The sequence below is a fragment of the Ischnura elegans genome, chromosome 2 (assembly GCF_921293095.1).
Source record: "Ischnura elegans chromosome 2, ioIscEleg1.1, whole genome shotgun sequence".
NCBI classification, from domain to species: Eukaryota; Metazoa; Arthropoda; class Insecta; order Odonata; family Coenagrionidae; genus Ischnura; species Ischnura elegans.
The window spans coordinates 124,139,729-124,161,121 of record NC_060247.1 but is presented as its reverse complement, the minus strand read 5'-3'; the positions used below and the strand labels follow the sequence as shown (position 1 = coordinate 124,161,121).

At 37.9% G+C, this 21,393-nt stretch overlaps 2 protein-coding genes across 4 annotated transcripts in view; one reads left to right on the top strand and one right to left on the bottom strand.

Moving 5' to 3' along the window:
* Positions 1-20,741, bottom strand: part of LOC124154593 (histidine triad nucleotide-binding protein 1-like) — a 32,398-nt gene extending 11,657 nt beyond the window's left edge. Inside the window, exons 1-4 of one of the 3 annotated variants that reach the window (XM_046528423.1) lie at positions 20,582-20,741; positions 16,837-17,079; positions 16,691-16,760; positions 15,218-15,397 (exon numbers count right to left, since the gene is read on the bottom strand). In XM_046528423.1, coding sequence (XP_046384379.1) covers positions 15,306-15,397; positions 16,691-16,760; positions 16,837-17,079; positions 20,582-20,617 — 441 coding nt within the window. In that variant the 5' untranslated portion in view covers positions 20,618-20,741 and the 3' untranslated portion in view covers positions 15,218-15,305. Of the gene's footprint in view, positions 1-15,217; positions 15,398-16,690; positions 16,761-16,836; positions 17,080-17,153; positions 17,711-20,581 lie in introns of those variants that run through there. The other 2 variants (XM_046528421.1, XM_046528422.1) reach the window with 2 other exon arrangements.
* Positions 1,947-15,282, top strand: LOC124154592 (wee1-like protein kinase). The gene is made up of 7 exons (XM_046528420.1): positions 1,947-2,634; positions 3,152-3,397; positions 3,491-3,715; positions 3,954-4,105; positions 8,790-8,915; positions 12,761-12,888; positions 14,470-15,282. Exons 1-7 carry the CDS (start codon positions 2,075-2,077, stop codon positions 14,806-14,808), a joined length of 1,776 nt encoding a protein of 591 aa, XP_046384376.1. The 5' UTR covers positions 1,947-2,074; the 3' UTR covers positions 14,809-15,282.
* Positions 20,742-21,393: the final 652 nt, after the last annotated feature.

The window sequence follows — 21,393 nt, the reverse complement described above, 5'->3', positions numbered from 1 at the left end:
CCAAAACCCAACATGCTATGGCACTTTGTTTAACAGACGGCAATTCAATATGAAGAATAGTACTTTTAGATCCATGATTACTATCATTTTTGATCCTAGAATGAAGCTTCGGTATTTTTTAAGGGCATGTATTACAGTGGTCAATTCCCTCAACATTTTGCTATTAGGTCAGCACCGCACCTTTCAAACTCTAACTGGCTGAATATATTACTTCTTCTCCTCCCTATCTACCGATTTGATCGATGGATTTTTCTTCCTCATAGGAAAATCCACTAGGATTGGTAGAATATTAATTGCGTTTCGCTGTTAGTAGGGCCCGCCCGCCTTTGTGACGGTGCGGGACTCCTCGTCCCTTCCCTTCCTTCCCTATCCCCTCCCCGGAGGCGTCGTCGGGCTCTCATTGCGGCGGTGCCTCCTTCCTTGCTCCATCCCGTCCTTCTCCTTCTGGATGCAGAGGAGAAAAGCTAGCGCTTACAGTCCCTGCCCCAGGTGTGTATCCCCACGAGCCCGCACTAGGGTTTCGTTTCCATTCTTCTCCTCCCTCTGTCAGTTGGAATAGGCGACTTGATACCGCATACCCCCTTGCATCAGTTTGAATGTCATACTCCTTCCTCATAGCCGGGAGGCGTAGCTTGACGGATTTTCAAATTTCTTCTCCAATAAATCTGAATGTGTTCTCCATCCACTCATGGTCCTTCCTCCGTAAGTCTTTCAAAACTGCAGCTGATAAATCCACATGCTTTTGAAGAAATTTTGAATAAAAATTAATCAAACCGAGGGATGCCTTCATACGCTTCCTTTTGTGGGGTCTTGGATACTCTTTGATTAGTGCATATTTCTCTGGCGGTGCATATTGGCAATTCTCAATTTGGTCATGGCTTTTGAACGTTAAAGGGAATCTGGTTGACTTTGCAACAATCTAGTCTAAATCCAATTGACCGGAATATGCTGCTCTTAGTTTTAAATTATTTAGTTCTATTATGCTCTTTTTGTACGAGCTGCAGTATTTCAAGTTTAGACCTTAAGATTAGCAGTATGTCTGTACGCACTGGATTAAAAAGCTATGCTGACTAGAGTACCTGAGAGTATGATTACCGGATACACACTTACCTGGTTTCTTCACTGGATACACATTCTCCTTGTCCACGGCAAAATAAGTCGATCTCCAGAGTACTTGAGTGAGTCACAGCAACTTTGTTTGTCATTTGCAAAAAACATACATAAGGACGAAGCGCTTTCCGCAAAACTTTTACTGAAGAAAACAATGCTTGTAACTTGTTTCGTCATGTGGCATTTTGAAGCGAGGTCATTCGTAAAGGCGACTTATAACATCCACGCCGATAAACATTCCGGCATCTTTTATGATTTTGACAGTACCTTTAGCCATTTTCCGAATTTTATCACTAGACTTAACTGTGCCTGAATTCTCATAAGTGGTTGAACTAAATTTTGGGAATACTAGATCCAGCGCAGAATCTTTTCCTGAGACGGTGCGCGTGTAGCTATGCAGTAAAGCTTGTGCTGCAGAGGATTCAAAACAACCATGAAGTAAAATATACGGTTTTTTCCTTATACAACAAATATATCACTCGATTATGCCTTCGAAAACGCAGAATAACACATTTGGCTAAAATTAATACACGAATTTCATCACAATACGTTTGACGTATTTAATTCGATTTCCTGCCAAATTCCGCAAAAATCGACAAAAATAACGCCCACTAATACCTAAGACTAATTTAATTACACATAAATGCGGTATTAATATTCTCCACACTAACCGAATCACATTTATCATCCAAGAATTTCCGCTGCAGACGCAAGTAACCTAAATTTTTCAAAATAGCCACTTTGCCGCGCTGAGAGTATTGTAGCGGTTTGAGAGCCATCTGGTGTTTAAACAGATTAAACAATTTTGAAATGAGAGCATCACCTCGGTAACCGATTGTTCCCATAATGCATCATAACACCCGCCATTGTGTTGGAAAGCGTGCTGTTTTAAATGGTGAAGTACCATTGCCTGATGTTTCCCTGTGATTTTCCCTTTTTACGTGACTTTAATGTGTGAAACACAATGAATGCGTGTGCGAAAATTAACTTTGATGTATGTGATTATGATAACGAAGAATTTAATCTTAGTACACAAACACAAAGCTCGGGATGTGACGTTGGTGAAGTGCTTGATACATCAAACGAAGACATTGGTGTAAGTCCCCTTCCAAGAATATGTAGTCCCCGAAAGTTGGAGTTCTCCAGCAGGCCGCGACGGTTGTTTCAGCTGAGGCCATATGTTAACGGTGGTGTTGACTCTGAGTGTGGATATGAAGCAGGGACTTCAAGCGTCAGTGTTGACGAAAGGAAAATTCTCTCGAATTCCCCTCCGTATAAAAGAGTGAGAGCTTTAAGGTTGTTTGATTCCCCTGTCACCCCCAAGACTTTAATAGAAAAGTGTTCGAATGTCACCACTCCCTCTCCTCGCTCAAGAATACTCCGAGGCTGCGATAGGCCAAGGAGTGTGGCATGTGCTTATGCTCAACCCGAAAAACCTGCAGCCAACCTTAATCCCTTTACTCCTAATGGGATGTTTTTGACATCTAAGAAACGGACGAGGTCAAAGCGAAGTCTTCTAGCATGGTAAGTGACGTTTGGCTTGTAAACACAACCTTACTTTTGTCAAAGTTGCTGTGTTTGACCCCATAATTCTGAGCATATTTCAGTGCATTAGGTGCCATATTTACTGAAATTCTGCATTGGTAATATTCCTATGCTGATTGCTTAGTATGGAAAGGCCAAACACTCCACCTTGGCAACTTGTTTGATTTCCCCCAATGCCTTGCAAAGTCCATAACTTTCGTGAATTTCCCCTGAAGATTATTTGTGTAAATTTTTACTATTTTTAAAATGAAAAAAATCATGTCTGTTTTTTGTTATCGATTTCATTTTGGTCATTACTATATTTGTTTTCTTCTTGAAATGTTGGTCATCTGTCAGAAATCTTGGTTTTACATTATGTGTGCCCTGCGTAGTGGATGTATGTCCTTTATATAACGATTTTTGTATCCCAATTCAATATTTCTTGTTATTGCCTTTACACAATCTTGTCATAAGGGCTTGACTGGAGTGTTTGTTAATGATTATATTTTCCCCATAGTTCACCGGCCAATTCTAATACCAGTATAGACGTGGAGTCCGATGGATCAGATATTGAAACTGAACAGCCCACCAAAAGAATAGCTCTCTATGAGTCTAACATTTCAAGGTATCATCAAGAATTTCATGAGATTGAAGTAGTGGGGAGTGGAGAGTTCGGCACTGTGTACAAGTGCATAAACCGTCTTGATGGATGTGTTTATGCTATTAAGAAAAGTACTAAACCTGTGGCTGGGAGTGTAAATGAGTAAGTAATAGTAATGTTCTTTATTTTGTGTTATAGTGCACATAACCCTCTTAATTTTAAGCACTTTATTAACTTGGGACTTATGTTATTTAGGAAAACAGCCTTGAATGAAGTGTATGCCCATGCAGTCCTTGGGAAACATCAAAATGTGGTGAGATACTATTCTGCTTGGGCGGAGGATAATCACATGATAATTCAGAATGAATATTGCAATGGAGGAAGTCTCGCTGACGAAATAACTGCTAACCGAGCTGCTGGACGTCATCCATCTGAGGCACAATTGAGGCTAATTCTAATGCATGTGGCTGAAGGTTTAAGGTACAGGATATGAAATTCGTTTAAGTTTTAGTGTTAATGAATTTGGTCTGTGTCTTTGCTAAAACATACTAAATGCTAACTTCACTTAAATTTTTGTAAATATTCTGATGGTCAGGCCCTAGCTATTGTTATATAAATACTTCTAGCCTGAAAGAAATGTTAAATAATGGCGCTGTGATTGTGCTGGCTATAGTTTCAATTATAATTTTATCTTGAATGCAATTTTCAATTTTTTCAGGTATATTCACTCAAGGCAGCTGGTTCATATGGATATTAAACCTGGTAATATTTTTATTTCTCGTGAGAGAAGAATGCATGCTGTTAATTATGACTCAGCTGACGACGGATTTGAAGAAGAAGCATCAGAGGAAGAAATTATTTACAAAATAGGTGAGAATATTTATGACATATTTTAAGACACAATGAAAATTTCACTTTTAAAGTTGATGTGCCTTGATAAATGTTGAATTGATTTATGTCTCAATATGTCGTGATATACCCATTTAAATCTATTGTTACTACCATACTTGCAGGTGTATATATTCCAAATCAAATGATCCGTATCTCTGTTCCCATGGGATGGCCCTCACAATAGCTTTTTAGATGCCACAAATATGGTATAAAAGCTGTCTTATTTTAGATTATTTTTGCTACCTCAGAATTTATCCAAGTTTACTCTCATTTCATTTAAATCCAAACCCGCCTTTTAATCAGTTTTGGTGATTGGGTGATAGATGTTTTCTCGAATACAGAAAGGAGCGTGCTAGTGATGGAAAAAGTTTTTGAAATCCCAATCATTGGATCCATTTTTTAAAGTTATTTTACCATCATTTTTCTCTGATTATTTAGATTCACTTAAGCTCTACCAGAAAAGAGATTTTAAAAATGATGCTTTGATTCAGGCTTAATACGTCTGGTTCTTAAATAATCCAAGACAGACTCTTTCAGTTTGTAAACTTTTATAAATAATAGAATACTAAAAGTAATGGCATCAGGAATCCTGGTATTTAAATTTGTGTGTCGGATGAAGACAAACACACACTGGCTGTCTATATTACTAAATTATTCACTATGAGGTGACCATTATTAATTTGGCAATTGGCCATTGCATAGACATCCTTTCAGAGAAATCCATCGGTGCCAGTTACCGCGTCAACGCCCACGGGCACCGTATGGCACTCAGTGCAATGCTGAGCCAATACAGTTAACAGACATGGGACTACTATTGCTCACTATGAAAACCACACATACAAACAGGCTGTGACACTAACAAATTCAGATATGAAGACATTCAGTACTCATAATCTCACCATGAATGACTTCATTGTGTGCTTCGGAAAAACCTGGTGCATTTCTAAAATCACTGCAGTGTTTTTAGAAGAGAATGAAATTAGTGTCTCATTTATGCATCCACATGGTCCATTGAATTGTTCCACATAGCCCAAAGTAGAAGGCTTAAGTGAAGTGCCATTGAAAAATACTCTGTGCAAATTGCAACTAATTCACCGTTTCCAGTCAGTCGCAGTGGGTGTTTGCACACATTGTATGCCATGGAAGTAAATAAGATTGAACTTGCTTTCAGTCAATAGATGTAACCAATCATTCAGAATGAACTTTTCACTGTTATGAATGCTAAGTAGAATGAAAATTCATATTTTGCCCTCTTGAAGGTATGCAATCTTAGTGTAAAAGAATAGGAAACATGCCTAACTTTGACATGCCTTAAAACAATAAGTATAAAAATACTACCTATTTTAATTTTTCAATTAATAGCAGAACATTTAAACTACCCACTGAGAAATTTTAAAGAAAGTAAAAGGTGGCCTTTTTTGGTAATAAATTATTAAACGACTAATTTTTATTGTTTAAACAAGTCCTATTTGATTATTATTGCTTCAAATGACTTGCAAGTTATGCCAGAATGTGCATAAATGAATTGTCTTCAAAATAAAATAATAACCACTGCTTTACAGGCCATGGTTCCTTAGTAATCAGCATTTATGTGATTTTTTACTCTGAGGCCTGACTGTGCAATGTTCAAAGGATGGTAACATTATAACGGTTCAGTTCTGAGCTGAGATAAGTGATAATTTTTCATCACAAGGATACTGCTTTCATATATATAACTTTCAGAGAAATCAGTGATGGTCACCTGATAAGATTTTGCACTATCTGCCTGATTTGAGATGAAATGTGCCAATTTTTTTTTTTTTTTTTTTTTTTGTCTTTGGTGGCAAAATTTACTTCATACAATGGTGTTTTGTTACCTCTTGAATTCTTTATGGAAATATACTTGTATGGGAAGTCCTTAACCAATTTTCTAAACGAGGAAATAATGAATCAGCAAGTGCAGTTTGAAATGTTTATCTATGTTGCTGGTGGTTTTCGGGTATTGCTGTGTAGAAAACATTTTAACTCGACGTTTCACTCCTCCTACTGGGAGCGTTATCAAGAGAATGGAAGGAATTTATACTCGTCCCGAGCTTATATATGTTTTTCGCTACCCATTGTTGTGCCGGATTTGAATTTTAGCCGATAGCCGTTGGCCATTATATTGTGCTAGGAACCCTCTCCATATACGGCTGAGGTTATACCCATCCTCCCTATTAAAGTTATTAGGTCTTTTCGCAATCTCGATGGATTCACGTATAAGACGCGGATGGTATTCTTCCGTCTTCGCTAACACCCGTGTAGCGTCAAACATTATTCTATGCCCAGGGCTGTAGGCAAAATGTTCAGCAACAGCTGATGCGTCCCACTGATGTAATTTTAAATAAAATTCACAAAAGAACTCCAAGAAGGAGGTTGTCTCCCCTTCTTAGATGTACTGGTTAAAAGAAAAATGGATGGAAGCCTAGGCCATTCAGTGTACAGAAAGAAGACCCACACAGACAGGTATCTGAATTCATCATCGCATCACCACCCACAACAAAAGGCCTGCGTCATTAAAACGCTAACCCACCGAGCCAAAATCGTGTGTGATGCTGAGCATATCAGTGATGAAATGCAACACCTTATGTGGGCACTGAAAGGCAATGGTTATAGTGTCTCTTTCATTAAAAGAGCAATGAAAGAAAAACACCCTCCTCAAGATGACGGCCACAAGGGGAAGAAGCCACTTACTTACGCTAAAATTCCATACATCTCCGGGGTCACCGATAGAATCGCCAGAATCCTCCATAAAGGCAACATTAAGACTCGCTTCTGCACCGTGAAGAAGATTCAGAATATCCTACCTTCACCGAAGGATTGCCATCCTCCCCTTCAATCTATGGGAGTGTATGAGGTTCCCTGCTGCTGCGGCAGAAGCTACGTGGGACAGAGCAAGCGTTCAATCTCCCAAAGGCTTAAGGAGCACGAAAGGGCGTTAAAATTACATCAGTGGGACGCATCAGCTGTTGCTGAACATTTTGCCTCCAGCCCTGGGCATAGAATAATGTTTGACGCTACACGGGTGTTAGCGAAGACGGAAGAATACCATCCGCGTCTTATACGTGAATCCATCGAGATTGCGAAAAGACCTAATAACTTTAATAGGGAGGATGGGTATAACCTCAGCCGTATATGGAGAGGGTTCCTAGCACAATATAATGGCCAACAGCTATCGGCTAAAATTCAAATCCGGCACAACAATGGGTAGCGAAAAACATATATAAGCTCGGGATGAGTATAAATTCCTTCCATTCTCTTGATAACGCTCCCAGTAGGAGGAGTGAAACGTTGAGTTAAAATGTTTTCTACACAGCAATACCCGAAAACCACCAGCAACATAGATAAAAGAAGCTGTGAAAGTCATCAGATGAAATGTTTTATGTTTTCTTGGATTCCAACTATGTATTACTTATACCACTTCTTTTTTAAATAGTGCGACCCGGGTTTCGATGAATTATCATCATCTTCAGGCACAAATTATGATCTATTAACTTATTCTTGTTACCTAGTTACCTGATGAATTTTAAAACGGATGCCAGAATAGGGAGAAAGGATGGGTATAGATATTCATTTGTCAAAGTGCTGTCCTGGCTTTCAATAATTTTTAAAATTTCTAACTGCTCTCTAGAGTCCAATTCACGGCGGTCATTGCATAATTTTAAAATATTCATTTTAAAATCGCTCCTATGGCAGTTGCTCATAAAAAATACTTGGGCGCTGACAGGATGAAAGGGGTTTAAGTTTACTTTATAGTTAAATTAAGAAAGAAGAACTTTGTACTTTCACATTAATATTTATTCACGACCATGGTTTCAACGTTAGACGTCATCCTCAGGCACCTGAGGATGACGTCTAACGTTGAAACCATGGTCGTGAATAAATATTAATGTGAAAGTACAAAGTTCTTCTTTCTTAATTTAATTATGAATCGCTTTCACCAAGTTACGCCTCAAACAATTAATTTTACTTTATAGCTAATATCCAAGAAAACTAGGATGCCACAAAGTTAGTAATGAGTTAGTTAATTTTGAAATGTTTTAGGACGTGTTGCTGTACGTGCACCTATTATTTCCTGATTTTTTTTGTCACGTGTTCACAATCGTGTTTGGTTTTCATATTCCTTGTGAATAGCTTCTCTTCCTCATAATTTGTGGCTGACTTATAGTGTAAAGTAAAGGGCCTATAGCCAGACAAATGAGTGCAGAGGACTCCAATAATAAGCTTCCAATCCTTTTCTTTTTGTATCTGTGTCACTGGTTCATGGGACAATGGGGGAGTTGAAATTTCTTGAAATAACAGGATTATTTTATGAATGTACATATATTTACTTATTTGTTGTACATAGGATTCACTTCTAACCGGTCCCAGATTCACATTCCACCTAATTTTGTATTTGGGGTATTTAATGTGAAGTGGTACATATAATCCTATGAGAAGTCATTAAAATTTCTTAAAATTTCATTAAAAGTCAGGAAAAGTTAGGTATTAAATTTCGAAACTAAATGTAAAAGGGAAAAGGGTAAAACTAGCAAGAATGTACATCATCATCGATTGAATTTGAGAAGATCGATTTTGTTCAAAAATCTGGGTTTTAAGATTGATTAATTCTTTATTATTGATTTTTATGATTTACTTTTTTCAGGTGACTTGGGGCATGTCACTTCAATCACCAACCCTCAAGTTGAAGAAGGGGATTGTAGATACTTACCGAAGGAAATTCTTCAAGAGGATTTTTCTCATCTGACAAAGGCTGATATTTTTGCTTTAGGTAAGCTTTTTATATCTTAATACTGTGAAGTTGTGTCGTTTGTTCATGTTTGGCTATCTTTAACCCTTGGACTGCAGGAACGTTTTTAAACGTCTTGCACACTGACTGCAGGAAAAATGTTTTACACGTTTGACCATTGCTTGAATACCTATCTACCAATTTGATCGATAGATTTTTCTTCCTCATAGGAAAATCTACTAAAATTGGTAGCATATTAATTGCGTAAGCTTGGTTTCGCTGATGGTAGGACCTGCCCGCCTTGTGACGGTGCAGGATTCCTCGTCCCCTCCCTTCCTTCCCCTGGAGGCGTCGTCGGGCTCTCATCGCGGCGGCGCCTCCTTTCCTTGCTCCTTCCCGTCCTTCCCCTTCTGGTGGCAGAGGAGAAAAGCTAATCGCTTATAGTCCCTGCCCCAGGAGTGTATCCCGCGAGCCCGTCCTAAGGGTTTCGTTCCCACTGCTTGAATACCTACTTTGGTTTCCCAAAATTTTTATTGCCAGCCGGGTAGAGCCTGAGTGCACTTTCCTTCACTGTAGGGATCGCAAAAGCAGCTTAGGTCTCCCCGGCCATCCCAGAAAAAAACGTTTAAAAATGTTCCCGCAGTCTATGGGTTAAAGAAAAGAGTGTATGTGAAGTGCAAGACCTATACGCAGTAAACTCCTAATTATCTGTGCACAAGTTTCAACATCTTTTATTGTTTTCCATGATCGTAATAAAAAATTTAATCATGCACAGAATCCCTAGAATTATCTTTGTAAAACATTATTATTTTCATTACTTGCTGATGAGGAATGTTTCAAGTGTACTTGGACATTAGCATTAGTATCGCCTAAATCATAAAACTTTAAATGTATCTTTCATGTTAAAAATGCATAATTATTACTTGGTCTGGCACACAGTCGAATACAGAGAATTGCAAATTTTGTCACTCAGGCATGTTTACACAGCGACCAGTCAAGGTCAAATGGGGAAGGGAGTTGTGGAAGCGAAGGCAATGGGGGAAGTGGAAGTAGAGACAAATGAGTTAGAGACAGTAGCAATTGAAAGAGCCAAGCACTCGCCTGTGAGGATAGTTTGTTGGAGTATATGAAGCCATAGTAATACAAATACACCTTCACTTTACTTTGACTTTATCACTGCTAAAAAGACCCACGGTTGGTAGAAGAAAGCTCTCAATGACTCCTTGAAGCAATCTAAAGTAACAGACTATATGTGCGTTAATATTAATTTATCGTTTAATAAACAAACTAATAAAAGCAAACTTCCTGCTATGTGAGAAATCCTAATTTAACAAATAATTGCTTTGTGAAGTCCCAATCTCTTGACATATTAGTCTTCAAGTAAGTAATAATTGGCAAAAAGAAGGCAAAATAAGACCCATTCGAAGGAGTGACGTGTGTTTTTAAAGTTAAGAGATCTTGTAAGAAGCTCCTAAGGGTAGCATTTACAAACTGAGGTAGTTATAGCTGTAAGTCACCTCTTGGTTACCTGTAATACTTGTACCTGCAGTTACGTTGGCAAAACTGCAAATACGAAGTACTATATGTACATGTTATGAGGGATTCTATTAGGTATGTATATAATAGGATTGCTTGGCTCAGATCCTAATAACCACAGATATTACCCTTCACTGAATTCTTCGGATCCAAATTTGCTGATGACATCGGATCTGCATCCGAAATTTTAAATTAATGCTTCAGCGAATGCAGCACCCCATAAGAAGGAGTGGAAAGAGTTCCTATCCTCTCGTCCCATGTGTCGTTGCACTGCAATGCTTGTCCCACTTCTTGAACCATTTTGTTTAAAAGCTCTCATAAGGATTATAGAAAATTTTAAGTCAAAATACGATAGGTACATAGAGTGATTCCTCTCAAGAGATTGAACTACTAATGGGGGAATCGCAGCATCAGAGGATAATAACCACATCAAAAGTAACAACGTCGCAGATGTCAAAAAATCGCCTCTGCCCTCCATCAGCCTGTGCCTCTGATGTTTTTTTTTCCTGTAGGGTCAAAGTTTTTTAGTTACAAAAAGACTATCCCAATAGTGAGCATTATCCAAACAGCATAATTTTCAAAGAGAATCATAGCATCCTTAAAAAAGAAGAGACCGACTGGAAACGGCAACTGCATAGCTCCCCCAGCTTCGCTTGGAATGCAACGACACCACAAACTAGCAAGATCTGACATGTTTGTCCTTGACTCACTTATTCGTAGTCTCATTGCTTGTAAGACAGAGGGAGCATGCTCCTTCCCCTTCACCTCTCCTTAGCGTGCTCCTGCTGCCCACCCCTTCCTCTTGCTGAGCAGTTGTTCCTTCTTATTCCTGCAACTTGTCACATACGATGTCAATGTTGTTCTTAACATTGTTAATTGTGTTGACACGTTTTTATTGAGATAAGGAGAACTCAACGTATGCCATGTTTGGTAACTGTGGCGTGTAACTATCGCAAGGAAGTGTAAAATTCACCTCACCACAACTCAAGGATTTGCGGGTGAAACACAAGTCAGTGTGTGATGAGAAAGTGATTAATTTTCGGGTAAACGTTTGTGAGGAAAATTAGAATACAGTCGATTGACTAATCAACAAATTGAAACCCATTTTCATTGCTAAACACAAGCTTAATAGTTTAGATCCTGAGCGTGTAAAGATATTGTCTTTAAAAAATAACTTGAAAGCTCCTTGAAATGATTTTTAATCATTAAAAATATGAAAATCTAAATAGCATTCCTTTGATTGAGTGTACGTAGAAGAAACTTGAATAAATTCTTTGTTCTAAAGTAGGCAATTAAAAATGCATTTGGATCCGAAAATGTGACACCTGAAATAAAGTATTTGATCAAGATCTGAATCCGAAAAAAATCCTGGACCTGTCCATCCCTAGTATATAATCAATTTAAGGTAGGGGAACTTTTTATACCTACTTTGTCAGGTGGGCTTATGACATCTGGAATCACTGGTTATTCTTACGTAGCGAGAGAGAGCTGGAACAAAATTTCCATATGTTCATAGGATCCCTTGTTTGTCACCTAAAATGAGTCATAGTTGGCCACAAGTATTTTGGACCTGGCACCAAGACAATATACCTACTCATGTGAAGGGGATTGAGGAGTTTCCCTTGAGGGGCCCAGGAAATGGTCAGCCATCAGAGTTTGCAGCCCTGCTAGATGATTCACCCAGATGTCTGTAAGAAACCGAATTTCCCGAAGTGGTAGGACATGCCTGCTTTCTCCTAATTGGCAAAGGGAAAGTCATGTGCTAAGTAACTCTCCATCTGCTCGAATCCCCTGCTCTAGCCACTCCAGCTCAGACTCAAAGATAAATTGAACCCAGTATAGCTTGATGCACATAGCACACCCAGTGTCAAACATGGGCAACTCTTTCGTAACGATGGAATTCTCCTACTCTTACCTCAGTCCCAGACCAATGTTTCAGTATTCAGACTTTCAGGATGCAAACTAAAACTGACTACCTATGGTGGGCCATTTTCTGCATTTAGATCAAAGACATTAAAAGACATCAAAAATTTATTCGGGAATTAACAAGTCTTATTGTAATATAAGCTCCCTTCTTTCTCAAAAGCAATGCAACCTACTTGTGTAGTCTCTTTTCTGCAAGTCCCTGTGTACATCAAAATTGTTATTTTAGCAGCTATAATAAATAAGTGTAGGGATATATCAACACAATTATTCATCTTTCTGGTGTTATAAAAGTCCTTTCCTGGTTGGCTTAGGAAAATATTTATAAACAATTTGTGATTCTTGAGGGGGACATTGATTTTACGATTTTTTTTGCAAAAGAAACTAGCTATTATAATAATTGATGTGTAATTTTATTTTGTGTCTAGGTTTAACAATGTTTGAAGCTGGGCAAGGTGGACCACTTCCTAAAAATGGTGACCAGTGGCATGAGATCAGAAATGGAAATCTCCCTAACCTGCCTCAGTATAGTGCTGATTTTAATGACCTGTTAAAGGTATTGTATCTTTTTTATTATTGTCACTTTGGCTATTGATAAACCTATGTTTAAAAAAACAGTGTACAATTGTGATGAAATGTAAATTCTGCTCATGTTTTCCAGAGATCATAGGTATTTTGTACTACTATCTCAGTGAAATTGAATAGTGAATTTTTCAGGTCATATATTATGTTCTTAATGGGATAGATACTTGTGGTACCTTCAATAGAACTACTCCTTCATAATTTTTGCTTCTTCCTTCAATTCCTGATGATTTCTTTACCCTGTAATGAGTTCGCCTTAGTTTGCACTTGCAAATTTGGAAATGGAAAAGCTTTTATGACATCATTTCCGTGCATTCAGAAATTGTATTACATCGTTTTATTTAGGTGAAAGTAAGCTGAAAATAAATTTCTCCCTTCTTGTGCAACTTAGATATCGCGTAGTCTCCTCGGGCATATACTTGATTAAATTTACTGAAGGAGCATCTATTGACCATCGAGCCTGTGTTATGGCACACAATCCTAGTCCAAGAGGGAGTTATATGAAAACCTCTTCACACACTTCTTCAGTGCATGAAATCCTTCAGAAAATAAAGTATGGTGTTCACAGCCACTCATGCAGTCTAGTGTACCTCCCTCTCGCAGTTAAAAAATTTTCCTCCCTTCCCCTATAGCATGTTCCAGATATTAAGTGATTAGATTGAAGATGTGGACAAGTAATAGGATGATTAAGTTGGAAATTATAATAGAAGTTTTTTGTTAGCCAGCAGAAGTGGTATAAGTTCTTGAGTACTACCGCGACCAATTTATGATAATGATTTTACCGTCTCATTGATTATTGAGCACGGGGGTGGGTGATCAGATTGCAACCATGGCCTGTGGCATTTCCCCCCCAAGTATCAGTTCTAGGTTGCCAAGTGTGTTGCTGTTCAAAAGCCTCTGTGTTACATCCACTCAACTTTTTCCATTCAGGATTTTTTTCTAGAATTTTCTGGCAAATGCTGTAGAAGCATAAGCCTTGAGATAATGATGAATTGCAATGTAATAGATTCCAGGGGTGTAATTTCCTTTAGAAACATCTATTCCTATGGAATCATCACTTAAGTTTTTATTGTGATATTATTAATTAATATTCTTGATAACTTCTCTCGTGTAACCATATTTTTACCAACATCACCCACGTTTTCAATAATTATTATTTATTATAAATTTGGATTTTACTTCAGTATCAAGAAAATAACTAACAATGAATCGAAGCAGATGATGATAACCCGTAGGGCATACAGTTGCTGTGTTTTTCACTGCAGTATATTCAGTATTTAATGCCTATTAATTTTGTTTGTCCTCTGGGGCAACTTAATTATAGCTAAAGTATTGATGTATGGCCAAGAATTGTTTAATGTTCCACAGTATTAATGATAGAACTTTCATTCAATTTGTTTTTACAAAGGAAGAGGATCCTCCTTAAGTGTCTCTGATGAAGAATGTAAATCTGATGCATTTCTGAAAAATCCTGCCTTTTTTTATCCTGATCCTTTTTAAATTTAGGCTGCCGGTTTTTGTATCCGATGATTTAACCATTCATTCTTTTTTTCAGCAAATGATCCACCCTGTCCCTGATACTAGGCCAACAGCTGCCCAGCTATTGGCCCATAGGTTACTCTGCCCAACGGGAAACAAGACGAAGGCTCAACTCCGGAGAGAGCTGGATGCAGAAAGACTCAAAAATGAAATCCTCTGGAGGAGGCTAGAAGAAGCAGCCAAGTGCATTCAAAGCTTATCTCCTAATGTGATATCCCCAGAAGCATCCATTTCCCCTGCCCCATCCAATTGCATGCTGTCTTCCACTCCAGTTGTGAATTCCTCTATTCAGGGAAAATCCAGCAGAATCATCGGGAGGAAAGTGAACAGGAGTCACAGTACAACTAACTTCTGAAATTCTGATGTCAGTGATCTGATCTTGTGATAAAATTCCTACTAATTTGTGTATACGTTTTGTACAGCCCTTAATGTTTAAATAGTGCCATGGTGCTGTGCTTGTGGAGTCATTCCATTTTGTATAACGATTGTAGTACCAGAGCTGGTATTTTCCTTAGCGACCCCCAGCACATAAATAATTGTATATTTTCCCTTTTTAAGTTTTTGTTGGGTATGAGCTCATTGTCAGCGCTTTGCTATAACCTGTATTTTGTGCTCTTTTCATAAAGATTTTTATCTAGGGTTTGTACATTGGTAGAATTTATAAATATTGTATGCATGCTTATGTTTTTCATTGTGAAACGACATTCATAGTGATTCATTCCTTTGTGAGCAGAAAATCATTTTAGAAAAAGAATATTGCCAGCTTTCCATTGGACATGTTTATTATTACTTTGTTAGCAAATAAAAGCTTTCTACCATTACTAAAAAATGGTATTTTATTTTCTTTCGCACTTATCCAGGAGGCCAGAACATTTGTCGCCCTCCCAGTACATGTACATGCAAATGGTAGACTGACTGTGATCCTTCAGCTCCATTATTAATGACTGAAAGAACATTTAAAAATCAAAATTATCCATTTGGCATTCATGATTAAATGAAGTGATTTCAGTAAAAAGAGCATAAATAAAGGCATTATGATGCCTTCCCAATTCCCATGATTAGAAGCAATATTTCAGCATTTGATGCCTTAAAGGTTTCAGAGATTAATAGCTACAAATTATTTGCCATCTAGAACAGGGGTCTCCAAAACACAGCCTACGCACTTGTCTTAAGGATCGAATATCGTATACTTCAGTAATCAGCAAATTTGCTAACCAGCCCGTGGGGCGATTCGGAACTTGGAATGTGGCCTAGTAAATTGGAGACCCCTGGTCCAGAAGATAATATGAGGTACTCAAAACAAATTGTGTGTACAAACATAAAAAGGTGGAGGCCAGAGAAATGCATTCTATTATCTTATAGGAATTTTGCATTCAGCGTGCTTTACTCAGACAGAATTCAATGTCGCAGAGGAACACATTTTTTTTCCTCTATCCTCTTGAATGAATGATACCACTTGCTCAATGATAATACTTGCTCACTAAAATGGTGACAGAGTTGTGACATGTAATTTCCTCCCCTTAATAATCTTAAATTTCACAATCACTCTGTCCCGCCAATTGCGCCTAATGAACTGCCAAAATCTCTCACAGAATAACACTGTGAGCTAACATTAACTGGAGCAGTTGATTCATGAGGGTGCATCAAAGAAAGCTGCTTCAACAAAAAAAAGATAACATCTGTTCCAACAGAGGGGAGTGCTTAAGTGGATAATAGAAGGATTAGGATAATCCATTCATGCCAATTGTCCTAGAAATTTATATCTTGCTTTCCATGCCATTCTTTCACAAGATCTATTCTAACCATTTCATAAACTGAGTGAGGTGGGAAATGAAGATGAGAGCTTGGTGAATATGCCTCATTACATGACATAAACACTAAATAAGACACAGTTTCTTCACCGACAAATAATCAAGGCCTTTACCAGTATTACTTAGAAAAAAGATCAGTTGATACAGCCTTTACGGATGAAACAATATAGAAACTCAAGGACCTAAAATAACGAGTTTAAAACGGAGTGATGTATAGACTTAAAAATATTGTTTTTGTTCAAAGTTTTTCACATCAAGTATAACTTCAGGGCTGAGCTATCTAGTAATTAAGGAGGGACAGTGTACATTTATTGCAAGTTCTCCTATGAATTTTCCAGCATGTGAATATTTCCAACATCACATTATTACAAGCCACTTCACCCAGTATCTAATTATAAGAAACTAATACATTAGCCATATACTTACCGACTCGATATCCATTCTTCAGTTTCGTTCGAGCAATTTCAGCTGCTGTACATAGCAAGTGCCCTAGGAGCTAAAGAATGAAGGTGATGAGGAACAGAACATCTTACTCATACCATTTAATGCGCCCATCACATGTAAAAACATACCTCTTTATTGCTACTATCGCATTTTTCTAGCATTGAAATTTTCTTCTTAGGGATGACCAAGAAATGAATGGGAGCTTGGGGATTGACATCGTTGAAGGCTAGACATTGATCGTCTTCGTAAATTATGTCAGCAGGTATCTCCTTACTCAATATTTTGTCAAATATAGTTACAGTATCCGGATTCTTTGCAGCCGTTTGGGCCTTTTCCACCTCAGAGCTAATGGCTCGGTTCACCGGAAAGCCCTGGAAGAAATTCACATAAATCGGTATTGTATACAAGTACTACCAAGGGAAAGTTCTTTACTCCAATTTACAACCTTGATCCTGTATTCATTGCAATATATTCTGCTACGAATAGAGGTGGAAGGTGTATTTTTAAATGACCGAAATATTAGCGACAGCATTCCTAATATATGTGCGACGAAATGGCGAATGGCCGACTTGTAAGAGCTTCAAAAACTTACGGGGCCTTAATCCGTATTATTAGTGTTTCAAAAAAGAATGGATCCTTACGAGAGCAAAGTTACGGACATTACATTACACACGTTGTAATTTGCTGTAGTAGGAAAAAGGCAAGTAAAAACTGAACTTCAAATTTCGAGAGCAACACCGCAACACGAGGGTCGATGTACGAATCTGTGATTCAAAATTAAAAAGAATAGAGCAGTGCACTCAGGAGCAAAGATTATATACTCTAGATTATAGTGTAAGGAACACGGATAATAGAAACCCTTGTTAGGAATCTCTCGTCACTGTCTGAACGACTACATTGAAATGTCGCGGGTCCGCTCGTAAAATACAAACATCGTTCAATAACGCAAAACTATACGACAGAATAACTCTCTTGTATATATCCTACACAGGCATCCACTGTTTCTGACTAGTGATGGGTCGGTCATGAACGATCGAATCATGTGACCAGGGTCATCTCCGAGATTGATAGGTGAACGGGATCATTCAGATGACCGAGAGGGTCATTTCCTCCCGTCGGTCGTTCGTGACCGTGGACGTTCTCCATCAGTCGCGATCGTCGGTCATTCATGATTGTTCTAGACGCAGGTCATTCATGATTGTTCTAGACGCAGGTCATTCGTGATCGTAGTCGTTCTCCGTCAATCGCCAGCCATTAGGTCATTCGTGATTGTTCATTGCATAGGTCATTGTCAAACACAGTCCAATCGCTATCATTCTTCGAAGATGTCGCGGTTGATGAACGTCACTCGCGACCTGAAATGACCGTTTTGGAGTGCTCTTTCACTCGTGGTGATGGATGGCATGGTATCGCAATCACTTTTAGGGGCAATGTTCGTAATAATTGTAAAGTTTTTTATAATCGACATTTCAGGGTACCTTCCTATGGCCTTCATTTCTCAGGTGATATGCCGAAAATCTTGAGAGAGCCCAGTTTTCTCTCATGCCTCTCAATCAGTTCCATTATTTGTATTGACTTTCCATAATAAAATATTGATCACTAACCCTATGCCCCACGAATGATTGGAAATTATCGTTGATTCAGTATCTTGAAAAACAATAAAAGGAGTGTAATAAACAACATTTAAGGAACGTTCTGTATTTGTAAATATTTTGGAAGTAATTAAGATTAGAATTAACTAGTTTCTGGTTTTATCTAATGAAAAACTATATAGATTAATAATAGTAACTCATCTCTCGTTTAACAAGCTACATAGTTATTACCCTTAAGAAGAAAGCGATAAGCGGGTCATGATTGACAAAAGAGTAGTGATTGCCCCCTCGGTCGTGATTGTCTATGCGGTCGTGATTGTCTACGCGGTCGTGATTGCCTACTCGGTCGTGATTGCCGTCCACTTTCCACAATCATGGGGCCGATTGTGTAACTTTACGTTCGAACGTAACGATCCGGTTCCCGTGGAATTTAGATCAACAACTCGAAAACAATTGAAGGAGCGATTGTGTAACTTTACGTTCGAAAGTATTCCGGCTCTCGATCGAAAGCATCTCTTCGTCAACACATCACTTGACGATAAGGCTATCGAATCGTTCGCAGGTGAGGTTTGGGATGGAATTTAAATGTTTATTACCTTTCATGGCCACGTTGTTTGTCCTTTTTTGGGATTAAGTGAATTATGCAATCAATTATATTCATAAATCGCAGTGTTATGTTGTTGATTACGTGAATTTGTAGTGAATTGACATAAATAATTGCAATTTGTGCGTATTCGTTCACTATGGTATAAAGATGAGCAAGTTTACATTTGCTTCGCTGTGTAATGTGTGTGCAATTGAAATGAAATTAACTCATGTGGAATTAAGTGAATTAAACATTCTATTTAATTTATACATCCTTGTGTTATGTTTTTAATAACGTGAATAAGTAGTGAAATTACATCGATAAATACAATTTGTACGTGTTAGTTTACTATACGATACAAAGATGAGGACGTTTACAATTGCTTCGCTATGTAATGTGTGTGCAATTCAAATGAAATTATCCTTTTTGTATGCTTGATTTAAACGTGGCTCCACTATAGTATATTAGGTAAATTATAGTTGTGCTATAATAAATTGCCAAAATTATATTCTCTACGAGGTTTAATTTAATTCGGATCATCGGGCGGTTATTGACAAGTAAATGATTTAATTTATGTACTCAAATAGTTTATTTTAACTTCTCAATGACGTCGTAAATTAATATGAAATTATATGTTTGTATGTACTTCAATTAATGTCTCTGATGCGATATGATTTCCTCAAAAAGGGTAAATTTTCGAACTGATATTCGGGTGTTTGAGACGGGAGGAGATATCAAAGATGACTATGCATAGTTGCTTTTTCTTTCAAGTAATAGTGAAAGGTTTGTGATCATGAGAATGTTTTTGATTGAGAATATTAAGGCACTTATTTCATGATTTACGTGCTTTTTTAACTGTTTACCTAACGACTATTATTAAGATATCGTACTAATTCACACTCGTCAGTTTTTATTTCTTGCAAATAGTCCATATGCTGTGGCATTGCTCCTTGCAGACACACAAAGGCGAAGACTAGAGCCTATCAATATCGAATATCCGCTCATATATTTCCTCTAAAGGAATTAAGTCAATTACAAATGATACAAGTTATTATTTAGCGAATTGCAAAAGTAACGAAATGGAGACTTACCGCGGCATTTCTAAATAGTCAGCGATATCTGAGTAAAAACTACTTATCCCAAATATCAGCTACGCTCCAACGGAAAGGAAGGTATTTAATACTGAATTGAGAAAGATTGATTTATACGCAAAGTTAAATTCTTTCAATAATATAAACTTAATTGGCCGATTGTATCTGAAACCAATATTGTTAACATAGTTTCGCTTTTCAAAACAAACACAGCCACTCTCGGCCTTACTGCGCATGCGCTCAAGGAAAACAATCGCGAAACTTATTCCCAATTCCAAGTAAATATGACAACGTCGTAACTTTCGATTGCTTGTTGACGATCGTCCATACACAATCGCACTTACAGCTAACGTTCGAATACCGGGAACTCAATCGAGAGTGAACGGATCTCTAACGATCGAAAGGTAGCCAAGTTACACAATCGGCCCCCATGACCTCCCGTTCATGACAGAGTCACTCAAATGAATGGTCACCGTGATTGGGATCACGAGAATGACCGACTAAGTCCATCACTATTTCTGACTGTTTCTAAAGAATGAATTGGAATGAATAGACATGCCTCACTTGAGGCCTTGAGATCTCAAATGATCTCAAAAATACTAACCTGAGCAGCCCATTTGTAATGCTTGAAATCGCCCATGCGAAGCGTGACTGTAGACGCTTTCAGTTAGAGCAAACTTCTCATGACTCCCATGAAATAGTTTTGTTATTCGACCAATATTTCGATCTAGCAACGCATTATGTGTGGATCATTGAAGATTTGCGTCGCACGTTTTTTGTTTATTTCATGAATTCAAACTTGTTATTAAACTCAATGAAAAGATTCAAACTGTTATAAAGAAGTTGTTGTTACCTGCGGTTGCAAAGAAGCGTACGTGGTCGGGTAAGGTGGCCGTGTCTGGTACTAGACAGTGTAAACTGATGAATACCATATTTATCAACGATTTGTGCCTCAGTGTTAATATTTAATGTTGGGAATTCACTGCGGAAAAGACTTTTAAAAGGTATCATCTAAGCAATTCTTGTGTCATGATTTATGTCGGGAAAATGGCATAGTTTCATTTTTCTGTTGTGTTATTTTCAGCACTAATCCTTTGGTAAAAATCGAAAAACTTTGAAATCCATTCAATTGTGTCCTAGGTTGTGGGCTACGATTCAATGGACGGGCTATCAAGCCACAGACCTTCGTTTTAATAATAATGTATGACACGTCTAGAGATTATTTTTTTCATTCAAGGCATGTATACATTGTACATTCTGTATAGAATGTTGGGTTCCAAATGTCGTGCATGTAAGGATTTTAAAAACATCCACTGACTGAGGTTATTATTTATGCCTCTTGTCAGATCAATCTTAGATCAGAGTACTGTTCAATGGTGTGAAATCCATTTTATGGGAAATATGAATCATCCGTGG